General features: G+C 36.3%; 1 protein-coding gene across 1 annotated transcript in view; it reads right to left on the bottom strand.

Moving 5' to 3' along the window:
- NT5DC2 (5'-nucleotidase domain containing 2) overlaps positions 1–20,270 on the bottom strand; it is a 39,100-nt gene that overhangs the window by 6,894 nt on the left and 11,936 nt on the right. The window contains exons 3-11 of the mRNA XM_060765866.2: positions 19,112–19,186; positions 17,022–17,077; positions 14,968–15,061; positions 9,332–9,460; positions 5,825–5,885; positions 5,141–5,243; positions 3,146–3,247; positions 1,587–1,668; positions 226–312 (exon numbers count right to left, since the gene is read on the bottom strand). Coding sequence (XP_060621849.2) covers positions 226–312; positions 1,587–1,668; positions 3,146–3,247; positions 5,141–5,243; positions 5,825–5,885; positions 9,332–9,460; positions 14,968–15,061; positions 17,022–17,077; positions 19,112–19,186 — 789 coding nt within the window. The remainder of the gene's footprint in view (positions 1–225; positions 313–1,586; positions 1,669–3,145; positions 3,248–5,140; positions 5,244–5,824; positions 5,886–9,331; positions 9,461–14,967; positions 15,062–17,021; positions 17,078–19,111; positions 19,187–20,270) is intronic.

Raw genomic sequence — 20,270 nt, 5'->3', positions numbered from 1 at the left:
TGGTCAGGAATGGGTGGATGGAAAAAAGCAGCTTTTTAAACAGTTATTACAACACAGAAGAGGAAGAAACAAAACCATAAAGTTTAGAGTGTTCCCTACAAATATATGCTGCTGATCAATACAATGGAAGGGGGAAAAGGAAACTCTCCTTAGATGCTGGTAGGAGGCAGAGAACACAAAAAGCACAGACATAAACAACAGCAGAAAATCCCATGCAGTACTTACTGCAAGGTCACTGTACAAATGGTCACCAAAATAAAGGACCTTGGATCCACGCCAACCTGTTAGCCTCAGAAAGTCAAACAGATTGCCCTGAAATGTAGTAAAAACAAAAGGACGTGAGAATAAACTTAATGCTCAAATCTTTTTGAAAGAAAAAACACCACACGCCTTCCTTGAAAAGGTCAAAAAAATAAGCCTCCTAGTACTTTGATTTTCCTGGTGAGCCAAAGAAACAAAGGAAAAACATTTCTTCATACTAAGCTGCTTATTCAATACATTTCCATGGCTAAAGGCTTAAGGGGTTCTCACGGGAACTTTTGTCAAATTAGGAAAAAAAATGAACCTTTCAAAGTCAAATTTGTAATCCCATTAGCTGTACAATTTAATATCTTGCCTGTTTCCTGGGTCAAAAATAGGTAGATTAATAGTAGAATGGTATCTCAGGCTCCTGTTTATTTTATCCTCACAATAACTTTGTAAGGATCACTGAAGTTGCCTACTCCTGATAGAAGATTGCTACTTTTTCCTGTTTAAACGGCAATTCAAACTTTAGGAAACTCACCACTGTGACATAAGAACTGACAAGTTCAGTGGAAATTTGAAATCAGCCCATGCTAGGCAATTATTTAGTGCTCACACTGAAACTGGGAAAAGTTTAACTTGCTGATTTCTACGTCAAAGTCTTGCTATAAAGACTGTTGGAAGCGATACAAACAGACCAATGTAATTCCCAATTGGATCTTTTGCATATGTAGGACATGTATTAGATTAGTTACAAATCTGTAAACCCTTTCCTCTTTTCCCAGACTCATTCCCACAACATTCAATTAAGAAACCCTGGAGACATTTATTCATATTTTGGCTGCGTAATACACTTGGATGACACTATATCCAGGTTTAGTCATACAGTAGATCCAAAGAAAACCATCTGATTCAAGTAAGAAATGGTTAACTTATCTTATTGATTTTAATTAACAGAATAAAGCCTGGATCCTACATAACTTGCATTACACTGCTATGCCCCAAATCATGTCAACGCAGCAATTAAGGCACTTACATACTTTGACCTTAACAAAATTCAGAGCTTGGTTTGAATCATTGCTCTCCCTTAGAAAAGAAACCCAGAGCATTCATAATCAGGATAGATACTTACATCTCTCATCAGAGATTACTCAGCATTAGCTTTTATTTTAGAGAATATTTGCATACTAGTTCTGTAAAATAAGTGTTTTCAACAACTGTGAAAAAGAAGATATTAGAAGCAGGCAAGATTATTTTTTCATGCTTCACAGCGCATCCAGAAAATTCAGCTATCAACTACAATGAAATAATAAAGTAAGTAGATATGGTTTAAATTATTTTACCTGTTTGTAGATTTTTCCTTTTTCCAGTTTGCTTATTTTGTCCCAATGAAGTGACCCTTCCTCGTCCATTTTTCTGAAAGGTCTAAAACAAGTCAAATAACTCCTATGACATACCTGCATGTTTTTAGTGATTCTTGGCAGAAAAAACTATAACCATGTTTCAGGTGAATGTCTTTAATGATGGTTTCACTACAGAACATTTTTTAACCATACATTTTCTTCATTTTGTTTTGTTGGCCCCCTGTTTACCATGGTATCTGAAGAATGGAAAGGGACCACACAGGCCACTAAGCCCAACTCTCAGTCATACACATTATTATTATTATTATTATTATTAACTTTATTTGTACCCCGCGAGCATCTCCCGAAGGATTCGATGCGGCTTACACAGGCCGAAGCCACAGACACAATACAATAGAAAACATAACAAGCAATAACCGAAGCAAATTAAAACAAAACAAATCAAATCAAATCAAAATTAGCAAAACAACAGTAACTATACATCAGGACATATTAAAAACTGGTTCGGCCAGTGAGAGGTACAAGGTTAAAAGTGCTGAAATGGTAGGAGGGGCGTCGGGATTAAAGTACGGTGTGCAGCAATATTAACTGTGCTAAAGTGCTATTAGGACTTAGGATGGGGTTCCTAATCCGGGAAGGCACAACGGATTGTTGTAAAAGTACAACAATCCTTCAATGGCTAATGTTATACAGATTATTGTGGATCTGAAATGTATACTAGGTCTGAAATATGCATGAAAAAACAAAGAATTTTAGCAAAAACAGCTTTAACTGAGTAAGCAGATTTTGATTATGTAAAAGCCACTCATCATCTTAAAAGATAAGGCCACTGATCTTAAAGAAATATACTGTCAAATGCTTAGCAGAAGGCCGAGGTGATCAGAAGTATTTTTATATTTACTTTGCAGAAAGACTACAATTAAAAGCTGCATTAAAGAGACCAGCATTTAATTGATCCCTCTTTCCTTCTGTCACAATGCTTACCCACACCTGCTGCATTTCTAACCTTGCCCCACTAATGACATGGGACACAGACATGCAGAATATGCACTGGCCATTCGGTAAACTACTGCCTCTTTAAATGTTCTTTCTAGGTTTGATCTAAGTGATCAAAATTGGGACTGAACCCAATTGTCTGTTGTGGAATCTTTGAAATTTTCTCTCCTTCAATCCCAATAATTTAACCTGTTCTTTTCCTAGAATCAATGTAGGAAGGAGGGCTTCAGTGGAGAACTGCCTTCCCTTCTGGTTCTCCTGGATTCTGCCATTCCACTAACACAGTGGTTCCCAAACTTATTTGGCCGACCCCCTGGAAATCAATTTTTCTAAATCTTCTCTTCTTTCTTTTATGCTTTCACCGCCCCCTTACAGTTATTCAAAGCCCCCAAATGCACTTGTGGCCATTATTGTCCCGTCCCCCCCCCCCCCCCCCGATCGCTGCAGCACCCACCAGGGGGTGGTAACGCCTACTTTGGGAATCACTGCACTAACAGAAGCCCACCACTGAACCCTTACTGTAATATAATCCTGAAACATACTTGCGCCTGTCAGTGAAGAAGTTGGGCTTATCTGCTTGCACAATGACCATGTCAAAAAGGTCCCGCCAGCTCTTGCCAACCATATACTTCATTCCTTTATCACTGCAGGCAAAACAAGAAAAAAAGTCACACATTTACATGAACTATAAATTCTTTTTCTTGGGGAGAGTGAAGGGACGGCCCCTTTCCCTTCAGTTACCCTTCCTATCAAGCTCAAAAAGCAGAGCTAGATTCTGAAAATGCTGGTGCTCAGGAAGATTAGCCACTCTCACAAGCCTGACAGGAAATGCTCATAGAACATGAATTCAGGAACATAGTAAAAACTATAAATCCCTACTACTTACAACAGGCGTTTTAATGTCCAGGGCTATAGTACTCTTGTTTAGGGAACTATGATTGTGGATAGCATGGTTTCTTTAGTCATTGTATGTTTTTTCAAAATGTTTTCATGTTTTTTTTATTTTGATCTTAATTTAATTTAAATGTTTATTTTAATTGTACATTGTTGTTAAGGCACTGAATTATTGCCTATCTGTAAGCCACCCTGAGTCCCCCTCAGGGTTGAGAAAGGTGGGATATAAATATAGTAAATAATAATAATAATAATAATAATAATAATTATTATTATTATTATTATTATAAACCAAATATGTTGTTTATATCCAAGCCTACTTCATTTTTGTCTCTTAAGTGCATGATATTTAGGCACTGAAAAACACTTCTGAAGCACTTTTGCGGGTTTTTTTTACGCACTGGCAAAACCTGTTTTCCTAACAGATCAGAGATAACAGATTATTCAGTCTAACAACTGAAACCACTGCCTAGCACAATTACAACTGGTTGCATACCACAAGAGAAGAGTCTACTCTAAAGTATTTTTGGCTCTTCTCTGAAAAGGCATGCTTTTCTAAAAAGTTAAGATCTCCAAAAGGTGTTTCCCAAAGGTTATGAATGCCATTTTCCAAAAACATAACATTCGCATTTGTTCCAAGCAATGCAGGAGGACTGTTCTCAAATCTTCAAGAAATTTGAAGGATAATTCCTTTTAGTTCTCATGAAAGGTAGGGATTTTATGTAGATATTAGAATAGCTACACCACACAGCTTCCAATGTTTCCATCATATAAAAAGTTGCTGATAGTCCACACCAATTTGAATAGCAGAGCAAACAATGCTTTAATTTCCAGCAGTCAAGTCATGCTACTATAAGCTTGGTAGCACAAGTTTGTTACACAACAATTACTTTCTCAAACATAACAACCTTGTGGCAACAACTAACAATATTTATAAGGCTTCCTCAGACTACAGTCTGCTTTATTAGAGGCATGAGAAAGTCACCTTTGTATTTAATGAAATGGGCTGGAGTCCATGAAATCGTGGGTCAAATTAAAATTTGCCATGGGACTCTTCCTTACAACAGACTAATTTGGCTATTCCCCTGATAACATTAATATATATATATTTTAAAAGCCAAGCCACTTATTTTCAGGGCTGGACTCTAGAAGAACTCAGAAAACAGAAGATCATTCCATGGATTCTGAGTATATCAGAAACTGTGTGATACTGAGTACATGAACCTGGCTGTTTTTCCAACCTAAAACATAATCTCATAATCACTATTACCAACCAGGGAGCCATTGTGCTTGAGACAGAGATGTCCAATTTCCCCATTCATTCCTGGCACATTTATCCAATGCACACCAAGACTGAACAGAAAAAGACACACAGATGTGTTGTGGGAAGGAATGTGCGTGTCTGTAAGATTGCTGCCAGTTTTTAAACACATTTTGTATTGCTTGATCTGCTAGAAATATCTAGTTCTGATAGCTGCAGCCTTCGCAGTTTCATAGCATTATACAATTCTTCACCAAAGCCCATTCTTTCCACATTAAAAAAAAATCTACAGAGAGAATGTACTATATACTATCATTAGACATTTACTATCAGCACATTTATCACCACTGTACATGAAAAATTGCTATAAGAGTATGCTCACACGAAAGTAAAGGGACTATTTGTGATCAGAAAGAGTTTTTTGTTGTGATTAACCAGGCGATTTAGGACAGCATAGGTTTCATCTCCATGAAGAATATATTTTTCTGAAACAGACAAATAAACCTAAATGTAAGATGGAAACGTGGAAAATGGAAAAATACAACAGAAAAATTGAAATTTCTTATGAAACATTATCCTGGTGATACAAAACTTTTAATCCAAAGCTTAGGTGAACCCATAGCTTTCCTTCCTTTCCCCACTCCCTATACAAATGGGGTTTGGGAAGTATATCATCATGGAATCAATGAGAGATGACATTTCATGCATTGTAGATGGTAGATTCCTTTGGAGAGGGGCAGGTGAGTGTTCATGGCTAGGAAAGGACAAGACTAATCACTCTTCTCCGTATATGACTACTTCCCCCTTCTAATTAGGTTTTAAGGAGAACATCCTGCTCTAGACAACCAGTAGCTTTTTTCATCTAAATGTGAATGCTGCACAGGAAAGATGATCTGAGTGTGCAAAGTGTGTTTATGTGGCAACTCAGTACTGTTGTGACTTCACCGACTGATGTCACCTGACCCTCAAAAAGAGAAGTATTCTTTATTCCTCATCTAGAGCTGCAATGTCAGACACTGTGTATTACTATGCAAAATTCTGAACCGAACTTTAGGGCTTAACTGACCCATGTCCTTTTCAATCCATTTGTACATCATTCCTTTCACATGGACATCTTTGATGGCATCCTAAAATAGGAAAGAATAGTTATGTATCAGTTCTTAAACCTGATATTGTGTTTTATACAGCACCATCAATAAATATGGCATTTTATTGGGAAACCATAAAAAACAGAGCTTGACACATGATATAGGGGACATATGATTAGATTTTTGACTGCTTAGTCTCTTATTAAACTCACAAACATAGGTCAATATATTTGTGGACTAAAGGTAAATCAAAGAATGAGCCCTTTTTCCATAAACCCACTGAACACAGATGTATTTACACAATTATAGGCTAAATAAAATAAAAAGGAAATTCTGTTTGTCCCATTAGGAATTTCTGCTGTCTTTTCCATGGCTCCAAAAATGTCAGTTGTGTGTGTAGTGATCTTCTAGAATTGTGTACACTAGATGCATGAAACTCTGGAACACCTCAGCAAGCGAGAGTCCAAAAGTGGCAGGCTCAAACCCAGAACCTCAACCAATGGCTGATACCAAATGAGAGACTCCCCCCTGGGCACACAGAGGACTGGGCAACTTGGAAGGCGCTGAACAGACTGCGCTCTGGCACCACGAGATGCAGAGCAAACCTTCAGAAATGGGGCTACAAAGTGGAATCTTCGACATGCGAGTGTGGAGAGGAGTGTGGAGAGAGAGCCACCTGCTGCAATGCAACCTGAGCCCTGCCACATGCACAATGGAGGACCTTCTTGCAGCAACACCAGAAGCACTCCAAGTGGCCAGATACTGGTCAAAGGACATTTAATCAACTACCAAACTCACAAATTTTGTATTTTGTCTGTTTGTTTGCTTTGTTCTGTTAGAAATGTAATATAATTGACTGGTTGCCCTGACACGACAAATAAATATGAAACTCTGGAATCTGGATAGCACTTGTATGAAGAGAAATGCTTTCTGTTTGGGCACAGGTTTATATTTTACAATGTTCTTCTAATAACAACCACCTGGCATGGATTACTCCAGGATAAACAGTAACATGTATCAAGGACAAAGAGCAAATCAGCAAGGAGTAATCTGCATGTCTGTTCACCAGGAAATATACAGGGGTATAGCAAATGTGCTAGGTAATATAAGAGAATCCCTGCTGCAACTAGCCCCAAGATCCACCAAACCCAGCTTTGTCATCTAGATCAGCCAGCTAGATGCTCATGGGAAATTCACAAAGATAAATCTTTCTCCCACTGCAATTTCCTAAATGTAAATGAAAATAACAACAACGTTTCTTAACTGCTGTCAAGTCGACCTTGACTTATGGCACCCCATGAATGAGAGACCTTCAAGCCACCCTATCCTTAACAGCCTGGCATATGTCTTACAGGCTCAAAGCCATGACTACTCTGATTGTGTCTATCCGTCTGGAATGTAGTCTTCCTCTTTTCCTACTGCCTTCCATCTTACCTAGCATTGTTGTTTGTCTATTGAGTCAAAGTCTTCTCCTTGATTTAATTGTTTATTTGTCCTTTTAGCCATCCAAGAGATCCACAGAACTTGTTTTAGCACCACATTTCAAATCACCTGATTTTCTTCTTATCAGCTTTCTTTGAAGCCCAGCTTTCATAACCACACATAAAAATGGAAAATATGATGGCATGGACAATTTACTATTTAATAATATATATATATACACACACACACACATTTCAGGATCTTTTCTAGTTTTTTCAGAGTTGTCCTTCCAAGTCCTAGTCTTTTTATTATTATTTTTAATTACCGTCTCCATTAAGATTAATGACTGAGCCAAGGTATATAATATGTTGTAACTGGTATTCAGAGGCATATTATTTATTTATTTATTTATTATATTTATATACCGTCCCTCTCAGCCCGCAAGCGACTTGAGCTTTATCTTCCTATTAATCAACTTTAAAATCCAGCAAAGCTGGTTGCCATTATTCCATTCTGCAGAACCAGTTTTCATAGTTGAATTGGAGGTTTTCTCTGTCTGGAATCTCCTGCCATTCTAATTCACTGGACAGACATAGGTGCTAGTACTGTGAGAGTGGGAAGACTTCAATATCCTGTTCCTCTGTACAATAGTATTTTTACTCTTCTGTGTTTTCCCTCTCCCCATTTACTTTCTTTTTAAACTAAATAGCCCCAAACGTTGTAACTTTTCTTCATAAAGTAGTTACTCCAGTTTAATGATCCCTTGCATCTCCGCAATATCAATTCTGATATTGCAACCAGGAATGTTATATGTTTTAATGTACTTAATTTTGATTTTAATTTTAATGTATTTTAATTATATATTGTTGTTAAGGCAATGAATTATGGCTTATCTGTAAGCTGCCTTGAGTACCCTCCAGGGTAGAGAAAGGCGAGATATAAATATAGTAAATAAATAAACACACTATATTCCAAATGCGACCACACCACCAAAGTGTATAATAAAGTTATAATATTGGCCTCAAATATTCACAATTATTGTTGACCTTTTGCTATGTACAATGTGTTCACATTTTCTCCTTTTCACGAAAAGGTCTTAAGGAGTCCAAGAAACTCTCAGAATCACTATGAACATTTTAAGTGCCAGCAGTTGCCCACTGGTAACATGGAGTGAAATACAGGCCACATATTGACTATCTGTGGCAGAGAAAATTCAGATAGTGCTTATATAAAAGAATGAGAGAGAGAGAAATTACAGCAGCTAGTGACAAAATATGCACACAGGTTTTGCTTTACAGGGCTAGACCTCAATTTACATTGTCAAGAAAAGGTTTCCTATATGCCAACATGTAATGTATTTTGTCCCATAAGCCTGCACTGCAATCCCTGAGCAACTACTTTATTATACAAGTATCTGTCTGCTGGTATACTGACAAACACACACCCTATCCCAAAGAATGATTTCCAGATCTTAACTTCTATCAGATGCCCCTTCATCCCAAAGGTCACAACACTAAAAGATCAGATTGGTGACATGACTACAGCAATAGATTATGACAATCTACACTATTACCCAGCATCAGTTGATCATTATTTGACTTAACTTACCATATTGTATATTGGAGTACGATTTACAAAGGCTTGCCTTATGGCAAATGGAACAAAATACCATTCAAACTTTAAAGGATTACTTTTTGTTACATAAAACAAGGACACATACACATTCTCTCTCTCTCTCTCTCTCTCTCTCTCTCTCCCTCTCTCACACATACACACACACACACACACACACGTAAAACTATCATGCTAAGACAACAGGAGTAAACCTCTTTAATGATAAAATGAATGTTGAAAATAATTTCTCAAGTGAAACATGTTTCATGTGAGTACCACTGCAATGCAGGCCTTAAAAACAGATGTTAATTATAATTTGTGCCATTTTTTTTAAAAAAAAGACTTCTACATTTTTCACATTAGCACCATTCTCATCTGCTTTGTCTAAGTAAAACCTGGAAAACACTGGAAGACTGCTTACAAATACGTCCCAAAACTCTTTTACTCACGCTGATATCCTTGAAAAGATGAACTTGGTCATACTCAATATTGTGAGTCATGAAATAGTCAGTCACTGATGAAAGCAGGGTCATTTCAGGAAGGGAGAAAATGTCCATAAACTGTTTAATTGACGGCCCCTGCCCAAAGGAAGAGATGTACCATTATAAAAACAAACAGATACAGGCTCAAGTGGGTGGTCAGGAAGAAACTGCTATTAAAATAAATAATTCACATATGAAACGGATATAGTTAATCTTTCCCATGTCCAAAAAAACATAGCTATACATTTTGAATCGACATCTGTAATATTCCACATCTAAATAAAATGCAAGTATCATGCTTATAAAGAACTTGGCCATATAAACGATAATGAAAACATCAGCGTCACTACTTTTATTATGATTTGTATAAGATTAGTTAAAACTCCATTTGTTTCACCACACCTTTGGTGGACTTGATGCAAATAAATGCCTCATTTGCTACTAAGTGTATTATTATTATTATTATTATTATTATGCTTTTTAATATTGCCCTAAAGCACAAATCTGGAGGAAAGATGATAAACTGCTGACAAAGCATCTTCAATATGGTCAATAAAAACAGGTTTACCACATTCTAGCAAAACCTGTTAGAAAAATACACATAATTGTGTGCTATGGAAAAATGGAGCTTTGCCAATTAAGAATGTCTACACCCTTTAAAAATGTTAACTTGCTTCACCAAAAAAGCCTGATGTATTTAATTTCTGTTCTAATTATATTCCAGACTGGATTTTGATTTTAGCATATCAGCTTTTCTAATGTTACATTTTCCACAAAGTTCTGCAGTTATTTACTGGTTAAACTGCATTTACTGCTTTATCATGAATAACAGAGCCACTGAACATGGGCTTGCTTGGCTTATTAACAGTTCACACATCTGTCAACATAGAAAATCTCTGTCAGCATGCAAAAAGGCATATATGACTGCATCATTTTCAGATATCAGACACTCAAGAACCTTGCTCCCTTCGCCTGGGAAATTATAGCTTGAGTGTTCAGACATTTTTATCTGTGTGGGAACTAACTAGGTCTTGCTGACGAAAGCACATATCAGGAGATGCTTTGAAATGGCCAAGAATGTATGTGCAAATTCTATAGAACAAAATCCAAACAAGGTAATTCACTCTTCAACAAATGTATTTGATTTATTTACAGTATTTCTCACCCTGAGGGGGACTCAAAGCGGTTAGAACCAAAACCTATTTGAAGCAGTATTAAAAGTTTAATGAAATGAAAATAAGCATTATCTATCCACTAATATTTCCCATACAAGCCTATTCTTTTTCTTGAGAAAAGGCTGGAAAAAAATTCAATGAAATAAAACAATAAAACAAGCCTTTAGAAAACAAATTAATGTCAACCCGACTATAAATATGATAGTATCAACCAGTACGATTGTCAAATAAATACCACTTCTCTAAAATTCAACTGGAAAAGATATGTTTTAAATTATACCTACATGAAAATTAGTATGCTTGTGTTACATTTTTGCAAAGAGTGAGCTCTGGAATTGCGAAGTTGCCACCAAAAGCTCTAATTTGTTATGTTAGTTTCACATGCTAAATGCTGGTTTCTCCTGGCGCCTGACCAAAAGAAGCTTCCTAGCTGATCTTAAAACCTGGTTCAGTAATACTGGGGAAAGCAATTATTCTGGGTTTTACATCCATGTCATTTTAAGACAATGTCATGGGTCTGAGCAGAAATACTCCAATTGTTAAGTAGTAGTGAATCCACTGCAAAATACTGACTCTTGGCACATGGAGAAGATCTAGCAACAGATTCTAGCCAACAGCATTGACTTTGAAGAGAAATAACTGGGTAGCACTCATCCCATGTTTCTTCTCTTATAATGGCCATTAATGTGAATGTTAACTACTAAAAATATTAACTTGGCATCATACTTGTGTCTAAATAGCATTCCCAATTTACCAAGGGCAGCATATGAGGATCATAGCGGCAAGTCCAATGTGCTTCCCTTTCCCAGTGAAAGCTTTATTCCAGTCTGCACTCTGTCGATTACAGTCAAGACTCCTCCGCTTCTGACCTCAATATGATCAGAGCTTTTTGTACCCACCTTCCCTTTATCCAATTTTACGTCAATTTGCTATGAGGATCTGGATTCAGTGTGTGTAAGATGGAGTAGGGGTGCCCATCATAACCAATGGCAGTGCCCCGATGGGACGTTGTGGCAGTGGGTAAATGTCCAGGTCAGGAACAGGACTCAACCCCTCTCCCAGTTGGCAAGGGAATCATGCAGTGGCTTCTGCCCAATGGATCTCCACATCTATCGTTCCAGAGAAACTCAACAGACTAGCGAAAATGGCTGGCAGGTTATTAATCAATAGGTGGCTCTGGGCCCATTCTGAGACCAAGCTTCTCTAGTTGTAGCCAAAAGGTTTAAGACCATTCCTTGCCAACATATTTATTATTATTTGCGGTATTTATATACCACTCTTCCCAACCCCAAAGGGGTTCAGGGGGGTTCACAGTGTTGGCAACATATATAGTCTCTCTGTAATGATCTCTATATTTAATGGGTCTACATAACGTGAACAAAAGAAATTAAATAGACTCATTTAATGCAATATCACTGCAGATGGTGCAACCAAATAGTCCTTGTACTCTCAAGGGAAAACAAAATCAAGGAATGGAATAATTCCAAAATGGAATTGGACTCCAGTATTTTCCAATCTTATCTAAGGAAGTAAGAGGCTGTAGAATTGTTTTAGGGAAAGAAATGCAGAAGAGTTAAGGATTGTATCTTTCTTAGCAGCTAAACAGTACAAACAAAGCTAATCAGAGAAGCCTGTGTTACAAATTAGTGTCAGACACAGTAGCACATAGCAGCCAAGAGCTACTGAAATATGATCTGCCCTCTCATCTGAGAAGGGAACAGTCTGTTCTAACACAAATAAGGGGGAGCAGTGTTTTATTAACAGAAGAGAGCTACAGATTGTCATGTGGCTACGGGAGGGTTTCTGTCTTTGTGGGTGGAATAAGAGAGCCAGATAAGCATAATGATCTTAAACAGTCAAGACCCCATTAAAAAGAACACACTTTCCACTTACAAATGGCATAAACAGATTATTTCTGAATTGTGAGTTGGAGAAGATTTTATTTGGGCTACCAATTATACATAATGCACAATAATATTGCTGGCTGTATCCACCAGAATTCCCCACTCCTTTTTTTTTTTTACTCATTTCGTAAAGACCTTTCTTTTTTCTTCTTTTTACAGAGGGTAATATCTGTGACTTTCTAAAGTTCATTGTAAACTGTTGTGTAAGGTCCATGAGCTTTTAAAAGCTCACAGAAGCACCTAGGGAAATTAGGAACATTTCTTATTTTATTCAACAACAATCTGTAAGTAATTCATTAATCCGAAATTACAGATTTTAAAGGAAACTTAAGTGCAACAGGATATTTAATCTGGACATGAAAAAAACTAGTTTCTATCTGGAATGTCTTTGGATAAGGAATTCTCTCTGAAACATCCCATCTCAAAAACTGTACAAAGTACTTAAAACCTTTTCTTGATTTTTCTCTCTTTTCTCACTTTTAAAAAGATATTTCTTATTTTAAGAATATTTCATGATTAGACATTTTAAATATAACATGTTAGTAAGATTCAGAATATGACACTAGATACAAAATATTTCTTTCTTATACAACCTATACTCAAATGGTATAAAGATGGGGACAGAAACCAATACTGACAAAGCTATACAACATTGCACATTGATAGGGTGATACAGAACATGCACAGACATCTATTTAAACTGGAAGAACCACAAAGGACAATTTCTCAAAGCAGCTGCTTTTGCCTATTCAGTACATTCTCATCATTTTGCTTCTACCCGTCATGAGGTCACAGCAGCAAAAGTGAACTGTTTAAAAGAGTGACACTTTGGTGTGGGCTCAAAGGACTGCTTGTTGTCCACTGACTTACAACATGCAACACACAAGTATTTCTTTCCATCCAGTGTATTATAAACCTCCTTATCAAATGGGATTTGAAGATGCACAAGAGAAGGCCATTTTATGTCCTGAGTGCTCTGGTTATGATCTTGCTATACACAGAGCTCAGGGAGATAATCCGAACAGTATCTGAACAGACTTCAAGAGGAACATTATTTTTGAATGTCAAATTTTAAGTGCAAAGACTTAAAAGCCAAAACAAGAAGAGATTACTTTCTTCTACCCAATGACTCCGTTAAAAGGATAGTGAGGATCTGGAAAACTAGAATAAGGAAATACAGTTTACAGTTGTATCTATACCAAGACTTTTTCCACTGGAAGAACTACATTCTAAATTCCTGAGAAATATCTTTAGTGCCTCATGCTACATTCCCAACGTCTTATTTAGAATGGAAAAGAAAACAGATGTAGAAGTATATGCTTGGTTCCCTATTATAAGCTATTGTCTTAAACACATTTTAACCCACTTGATCTCACAATTTTTCCTCCAGTTGGGTGAGATCTGTTGAAGAGAAACAATAGCATTATAGATTTTTTCTTCAATCTTGTTATAATTAGGATTTCTAAGAGCTTAAAAGATGAACAAACAAAGGATCTGATATGGAGGTTCTCAAGAAGATAAGCAGGCTTTCTGAGTTATCTAGAAGCTGGGAATTATAACCCAAATGTTTTGTCAGCCAACTATCTTTAGTCTATTTAAATGTGGTAACATTAGCCCCCATTAGAAGGAAATACGTATATTTACGCCTAATATAGACTGTTCTTGTCAATTAGGAATGGTCAAAACATATGTTTCTGTACTGTTTATATTACAAGGACATTTTTCTTTTATATATCTTCTCAGTTTTAGCAGACTTTCTAGGTAGATACAATAACTGTAATTATCCCTCTTGATTTGAGTTATGAGATAAGAAAAAGCAAGTATTTATATATGGAAAAGAAGTCTGGCAAAAATGGTTTATGGAGGGTAGAAACAGCCCACTTGCAGGCTGAGTCTGGCCAATGCTACCACTTTGTCTTCTTCCCTTTAGCTCTGCCATGTTGGAAAAGTATTTGGGGAGGAACCAATAACAAAAGAGTACAGAGGTCAAATGGAACAAAATGAAAATTGTTGGAAAAGATGCAAAAGAAATATTCTGTCTCTGAGCTTTTGTAGTAATGCTTCGATAAATCAGACATTTAGTACAGCATGACTATCCAAGTGGTCGTGATGATGGTGTGCTGGACCAGGGGGAAAATAGATTTAGAGCTCCAGTTATGCTCCCTAGAAGAGTTATGACCTGGAGATTCATGAGATGGCATACCCTAATAAGAAGTGAATTGACATATGTGTTATGTGACAATGTGGAGAATGCCTCTGCACTAGGTGAGATGTTCAACTAAAGTTACTGAATAGGTCATCATCTGCATATTAATCTATTTTGTCAACAATTTTTAAGTATTTAACACGTTTGCTTCCTTAGTAAGCATGTTGCAACTGCTGAGAAAACAGTTTATTTAAACTGACAAGTGCTGCCCCCCAAATTTGCAAGAAATCTCTAGTATTCTCAGCAATTCACATATCTTGAATTTCTTGGTTGGTAAGATAAGGTTAATTAAATAGTCAATAAGAGTGTTTACTATACCTTGCCATAAAAATCACTCATTTGATATAACGGGATATGTTGAGTTCCACCATACATCTCAATAACCTCATCATCAGGCACTGGTTTCAGTCCTCTAAAAGCAAGTTAAAAGAACTTCTAGTAAATGTCATATTCAACCAAGATGAAAGCCAATAAGGACAAAAGAGTGGCAAAACTTTATATAGTTGGGGAAAAAATCAAGAAAGATCTGCCCTTCATGTTAAACCAGTTTCTAATAAAGCATTGCCTTTCATTTGAACTCTGAGCCATTAAGACAGGGATTAAAACTTTTACTTCATTAACTGGCAGACAGCTGTCCTTACTTCAAGGAAAATAAAATCCCTGGCTTGTAATCCTTTGATTTTAAAAAATAATAACATAGTATTCATATGGCATATATGGGGAGTGAAACTGTTAATGAATAATCATTACTTGAGGTTATAAAATGGCAAGAGAATCATAGTTTAAATTTCAGATACTTTGATAACACTTCATTTAAATAGTTAGCTCATTAAATACCTAAAGAACTACAGGCAATGCCCGAGTTACAAACATCCGACTTACAAATTATTCATAGCTAAAAACGAGATGAGGCAATAGAAAATGAGAGGAATGTACCTCTTAGGAGAGAAATTCACTCCTGCAAAAGTTATCATGGGGGAAAGGTGTCTTCACCTTTGCCAATCTTTATTTCTACACCAAGCCATTTTTTTTCAAAATCCAGTTATCGCAGGGAAAGAAAGTGAGGTGGAATCTACTGAACAGGGGCACAGACAGCAAAGCAAGCACCACAGGGGTGTTAACCCTTCCCTATGCTACCAAAAGACTCTCTCTCTCCCTCTCTCCCCCCCTCTCTCTATATATACATATCTAGCATTACACTTTAAAAATGTGCCTGTTCCGACTTACATACAAATTCAACTTAAGAACAAACCTACAGAATGTATCTTGTTCGTAACTTGGGGAAAACCTGTACTGGATATTATCAAGAACTGGGCGGGGAGGTTGAAATCTACACATTACGAATATTGAAATCTACACATTACGAATATTAATATTGACAAACACTAGTTACTGATAATGGCTAACATTGGAAGGCAGAGAAATTGCAGTTGAAGGTTATCAACAAAGTTTTTCTATAAAAGGGAAGTGCTTCAAAAATTATAAGATTGTAAGATACACGAGTTACTAAAATTCCCCTTTAAAAAGTGCTCTTGGTGCTGTATTTTAAGATGTTGCATAAATAAATTGTAGACAACTAGGGAAATTAATAGAATTCCACACAAAAAGATGAAGGAGGAAGAAAATGTCAAAACAACTGATAAATCAACAGGAATTTTCTTTCAAAGTAGAACTTTTTATTTCATTATACAGCACAGGTAGCACTCCAACCTCTCTCTCCTGAAGTTATATTATACCTCAATATAATATTGGGAAATAAAAGCTATTAATAGTAACATGCAGCACTGTATCTCAAAAGTTTACCAAAACCACCAGAAACTTTAAAAAATCTATTTAAACACAATGTTCAGAATTTTTAAAAGAGTTCTTAATCAACTGCAAGCAAATTGTTTCTGTTCTTAGAAAATATGTTTCCACGCAACTTCTGTTACTTTTACGTCACCTCTGTATTGCTATCTGACCAAAATGCCAGCTTCCTTCTTTTCAGCATTCCAGGACCTCTACATAAACTTGTTAACCTCCTTATGTTAATTTCAAAGTCAGGGTTTTTAAAGCAGATTTGTGAAAGATGATTAACACAATTTGGAGGGCAGCTGACTTTGGTGAATGTTACCAACATATTCAGATTACAATGGCTCAGACTATATCAAAACTCAGCCACAAAAGTGATCTTGGGTCTTTTGACAACACAAAGGGTTTTTTGATAACATAAAACATAACTTGATTTTCTTTCCTATACCTGGCCATTAGATGTTTGATAAAAACAGATTTATAAAGGGCAAGGAATGCAGAAAGAAAACACAGAAGGAAAGAGTTTCACGAAGATGACAGTGCCAGTAATGAAACTTTTTAAAGATACATATATAACTTACTGATATGCCGTACCCAACTGAACATAGTGGAAAGCATCAATCTTCATCAGAAGGCTCTGAAGGATAAATAGATCTGTACTGTGAAATGGTTTCATGGGTTAAATCCAAAATGATACATGCATTTATTTCTTCTAGCTGCTGAGATGTAGCAGAATGAGACTCCCAACACTTTCAGAACAGATTTTGAGGGCACACTGGGTGTGTGCCAGATAGTGCTTCAACTCCATCAGAAGAATCCTACCAATAGATTCCTGAGCAAATAAGAAGCAGCAAGAACTTCCTGCTTTACAAAATCCATCTATGGAGATGGACCAGATGCCCGTTTTTACACCATATCCAAGCCACTGATTTCATATACTTAACTTGCTAAAAGTAGCTAAGTAGTTTTTTATACATGCATATGTGAGCTCAGCATCTATTATTGTCGTGCATTTTTTCAGGCAGCGCCCACTTATCAAATACTGTTGAAGACCTTTGCTGTGCTGTAACATATACTTCAGCTGTGTTTAGAGACAGTAAGCCCAAACCTTGAGTACTCCAGACTTCTTCTTTCTCTCTTTCTTTCTTTCTTTCTTTTTTTTTTTTGGTAACAAAACAACATGTTTCTGTATTCTGCTCAATTAACTTTGCTTGGCTTCTCCTACAAGTGGAAGTGGCTAAAAAAATAAGTCTATGTTCATGTTTATCATGCGTGCCATGCAACTTCAGCCTAACAGGTCAGACCGTGAGCTGTGGATTTTTCTTGGTTTAGGACTTTGGCTGACTAGAACAGAAGCAAGTCAGAGCATCCAAACAATACACTAAATGAATCAGAGATATTCAGGTTGGTTTGTCTACTTGTTGTGTACCTTCAAGTGATTTCTGACTTATAGCAAGCCTAAGACAAACTTATCATGGGATTTTCAGGGCAAGATTAGACTTCTTTTGACACTGAAAAAGTGATCTGCCCAACTGGCACTCTTATATAGATATTTATAGAATATATATGAAAGTATCTATGTGATCTCAGGCTAGCGTATAATAAAATCTCTTTGGTAAATTTACAACTATTTAACTGAACTATTTAAATAGACTAAAAGCAATTTAATAAACGTTAAAAAAACAACACATGTTAAAATTAGTTAACAAACGAACTGCAAAGTTGAGTGGAATAAATTATGACCCAAATGTTCTAGGGGGAAAAACACATGTTTTTATTTGGTTTCAGAATGATACCAACTTGAATGTGAATTGGTTCTCCACAAAAGGATGCAATTCCACTAAGCAGCACTGGCTGATCAAGCACGGCATGCCAGCAGGATGGATCAGGCATATTACCAACAAGCCAGAATTAACTGTAGCATTGGCCTATTGTTCCATCCAGCTTAGCCAAGAGTTTTCTTACCATGTCAGTTTCTGTCATATTGGGAGGGTTTACACACTCATGGCTAGCTTCTTAGGCAATATCACTTCCTTAAAGTGAGTTTTAATGTAACATATGAAATGACCCACAACCATATGCATCATAGTGATACCCTTAGAGCATACAGTAGGCATATATCTAGAATTTCATGAAGTTATCTATCTTTTCTAATATATATGATACTGCATACATTTGCACAGATCACTGGGAACACATCTGTATGTTCCAAAAAATAGTGACATATTCTTACTTCAGTCTGTGCCACATCTATTTTTCCAAGTTGCTTTGGGGGTTTTAAAATCAAGTTCCTCTTTTTTTTCCTCTCCTTTCAAAGTCAGTACACAGAAAATTTGCTTCTTGCGTCAGAAACTACTAATCCACAAACAGGCAGCCGATGTCTTTATTTCAATCCTTCACAGTTAAGTATTACTTTCTTTCTAATTGTAAATCAATTGAACTTGCAAGACAAGACATTCCAGTTACTAAAAATGTGCTATGCAAACATTTTGTTTTCTCTTCTAGGAGTCACACGCTCAAAGACCTATCAAATTACACCTATCAGAGGTACTTTATTTTCTGAGAAAATATCCATGTATTTTCAGTAGGTAAACAAAACTCACAGGTTATGTTAGATCCATCAATACAGTGAAAGGGTATAAGAATGCATGAATAATTTGTATAAACTTACTTTGTGCACATCATAGTGAAGTCCTCTTATAGCAAATCCTGGAATGTATTCATACTTCCTTAATCCCTCTGGATACTGCAAAACATTCAATTAGAAAGCAAATTTCTTGTCATTTCTTCAAAGAACAGAACAGTCCTAGAAGACAAGACTAGCAATAGATATAGTAGGTAGTATGTTTGTTTGGGACACTGGTCAGTGATGAAATTCCCTGCACGACCTCTGTCTCTCTATTTTACATGGCTATTGCAAAGCAGGAATCTTTTAACGCATACTGCACTTTCACATTTATCTCCATGTCCACAAGAACAAGAAGTCTTGCGTTAGAGAAAGAATCTGAAGTTCTTTCTTTAAAAAATACACCAAACTAAATCAAAACATTCCCAACACAAAATGTAATAAGCAAGGACTAAACTATCCAACTGGATAAACATAAAGCTTGACTTCTTAGGCACAGCTATAAATCCACATAAATTAAATTTATACCCCAAAATCAAACAAAAATAGAAGCAACTGAAATATCAAAATAGATTACAATACAATAAAAAGAAACAATTATAACTCATAATAAAATGTTTAGATGTCAAAGGTTTGGCTGAAGAAAAAGTCAGAGAAATATTAATCCGGCTCTAAAAATATTTTGCCTTATAGAGGCTATACTAAAATGATAAGAAAAGATTTATTTGTTTATTCTCAGCCAAGAGATCATAAAGTGAAACTTGTTTTGTATGCCTTCTGTTAACAGGACAAACTTCAAATAAATGAAAGAATATTACTTAGATTAAAACTAAAGACAGACTAATATTAATAATTGTGTTTGCCTTCAGTGCTAAACCACAGTTTGATGTGCAAGTCAGACTTACACAAACACTCCTTTCCAACTCCAGCAATTAGTAGATTTGAATTTTCCCTTTTACATCTACTGCAATTTTGCTTGTTTGTATTAACTAAAATTATCCATGTACAGAAAATAAAAACTGCAAAATATAAAATGAAAATGTCTGGCCATAGAAAACCCAAATAGACTGGTGTCTGAGGCTAGTTTAGATACATTGACCCAATGGCTATGTTGGTACATAATGATAAACTAATTGTAGCACAGGATTTGGACCTCCACATATTGCATTTCAGTTCCTATGCCTCCAAGGCAGCATGATCAGTG

This window comes from Anolis sagrei, chromosome 2 (genome assembly GCF_037176765.1).
Source record: "Anolis sagrei isolate rAnoSag1 chromosome 2, rAnoSag1.mat, whole genome shotgun sequence".
NCBI classification, from domain to species: Eukaryota; Metazoa; Chordata; class Lepidosauria; order Squamata; family Dactyloidae; genus Anolis; species Anolis sagrei.
This window is presented reverse-complemented; position numbering and strand designations above follow the sequence as displayed.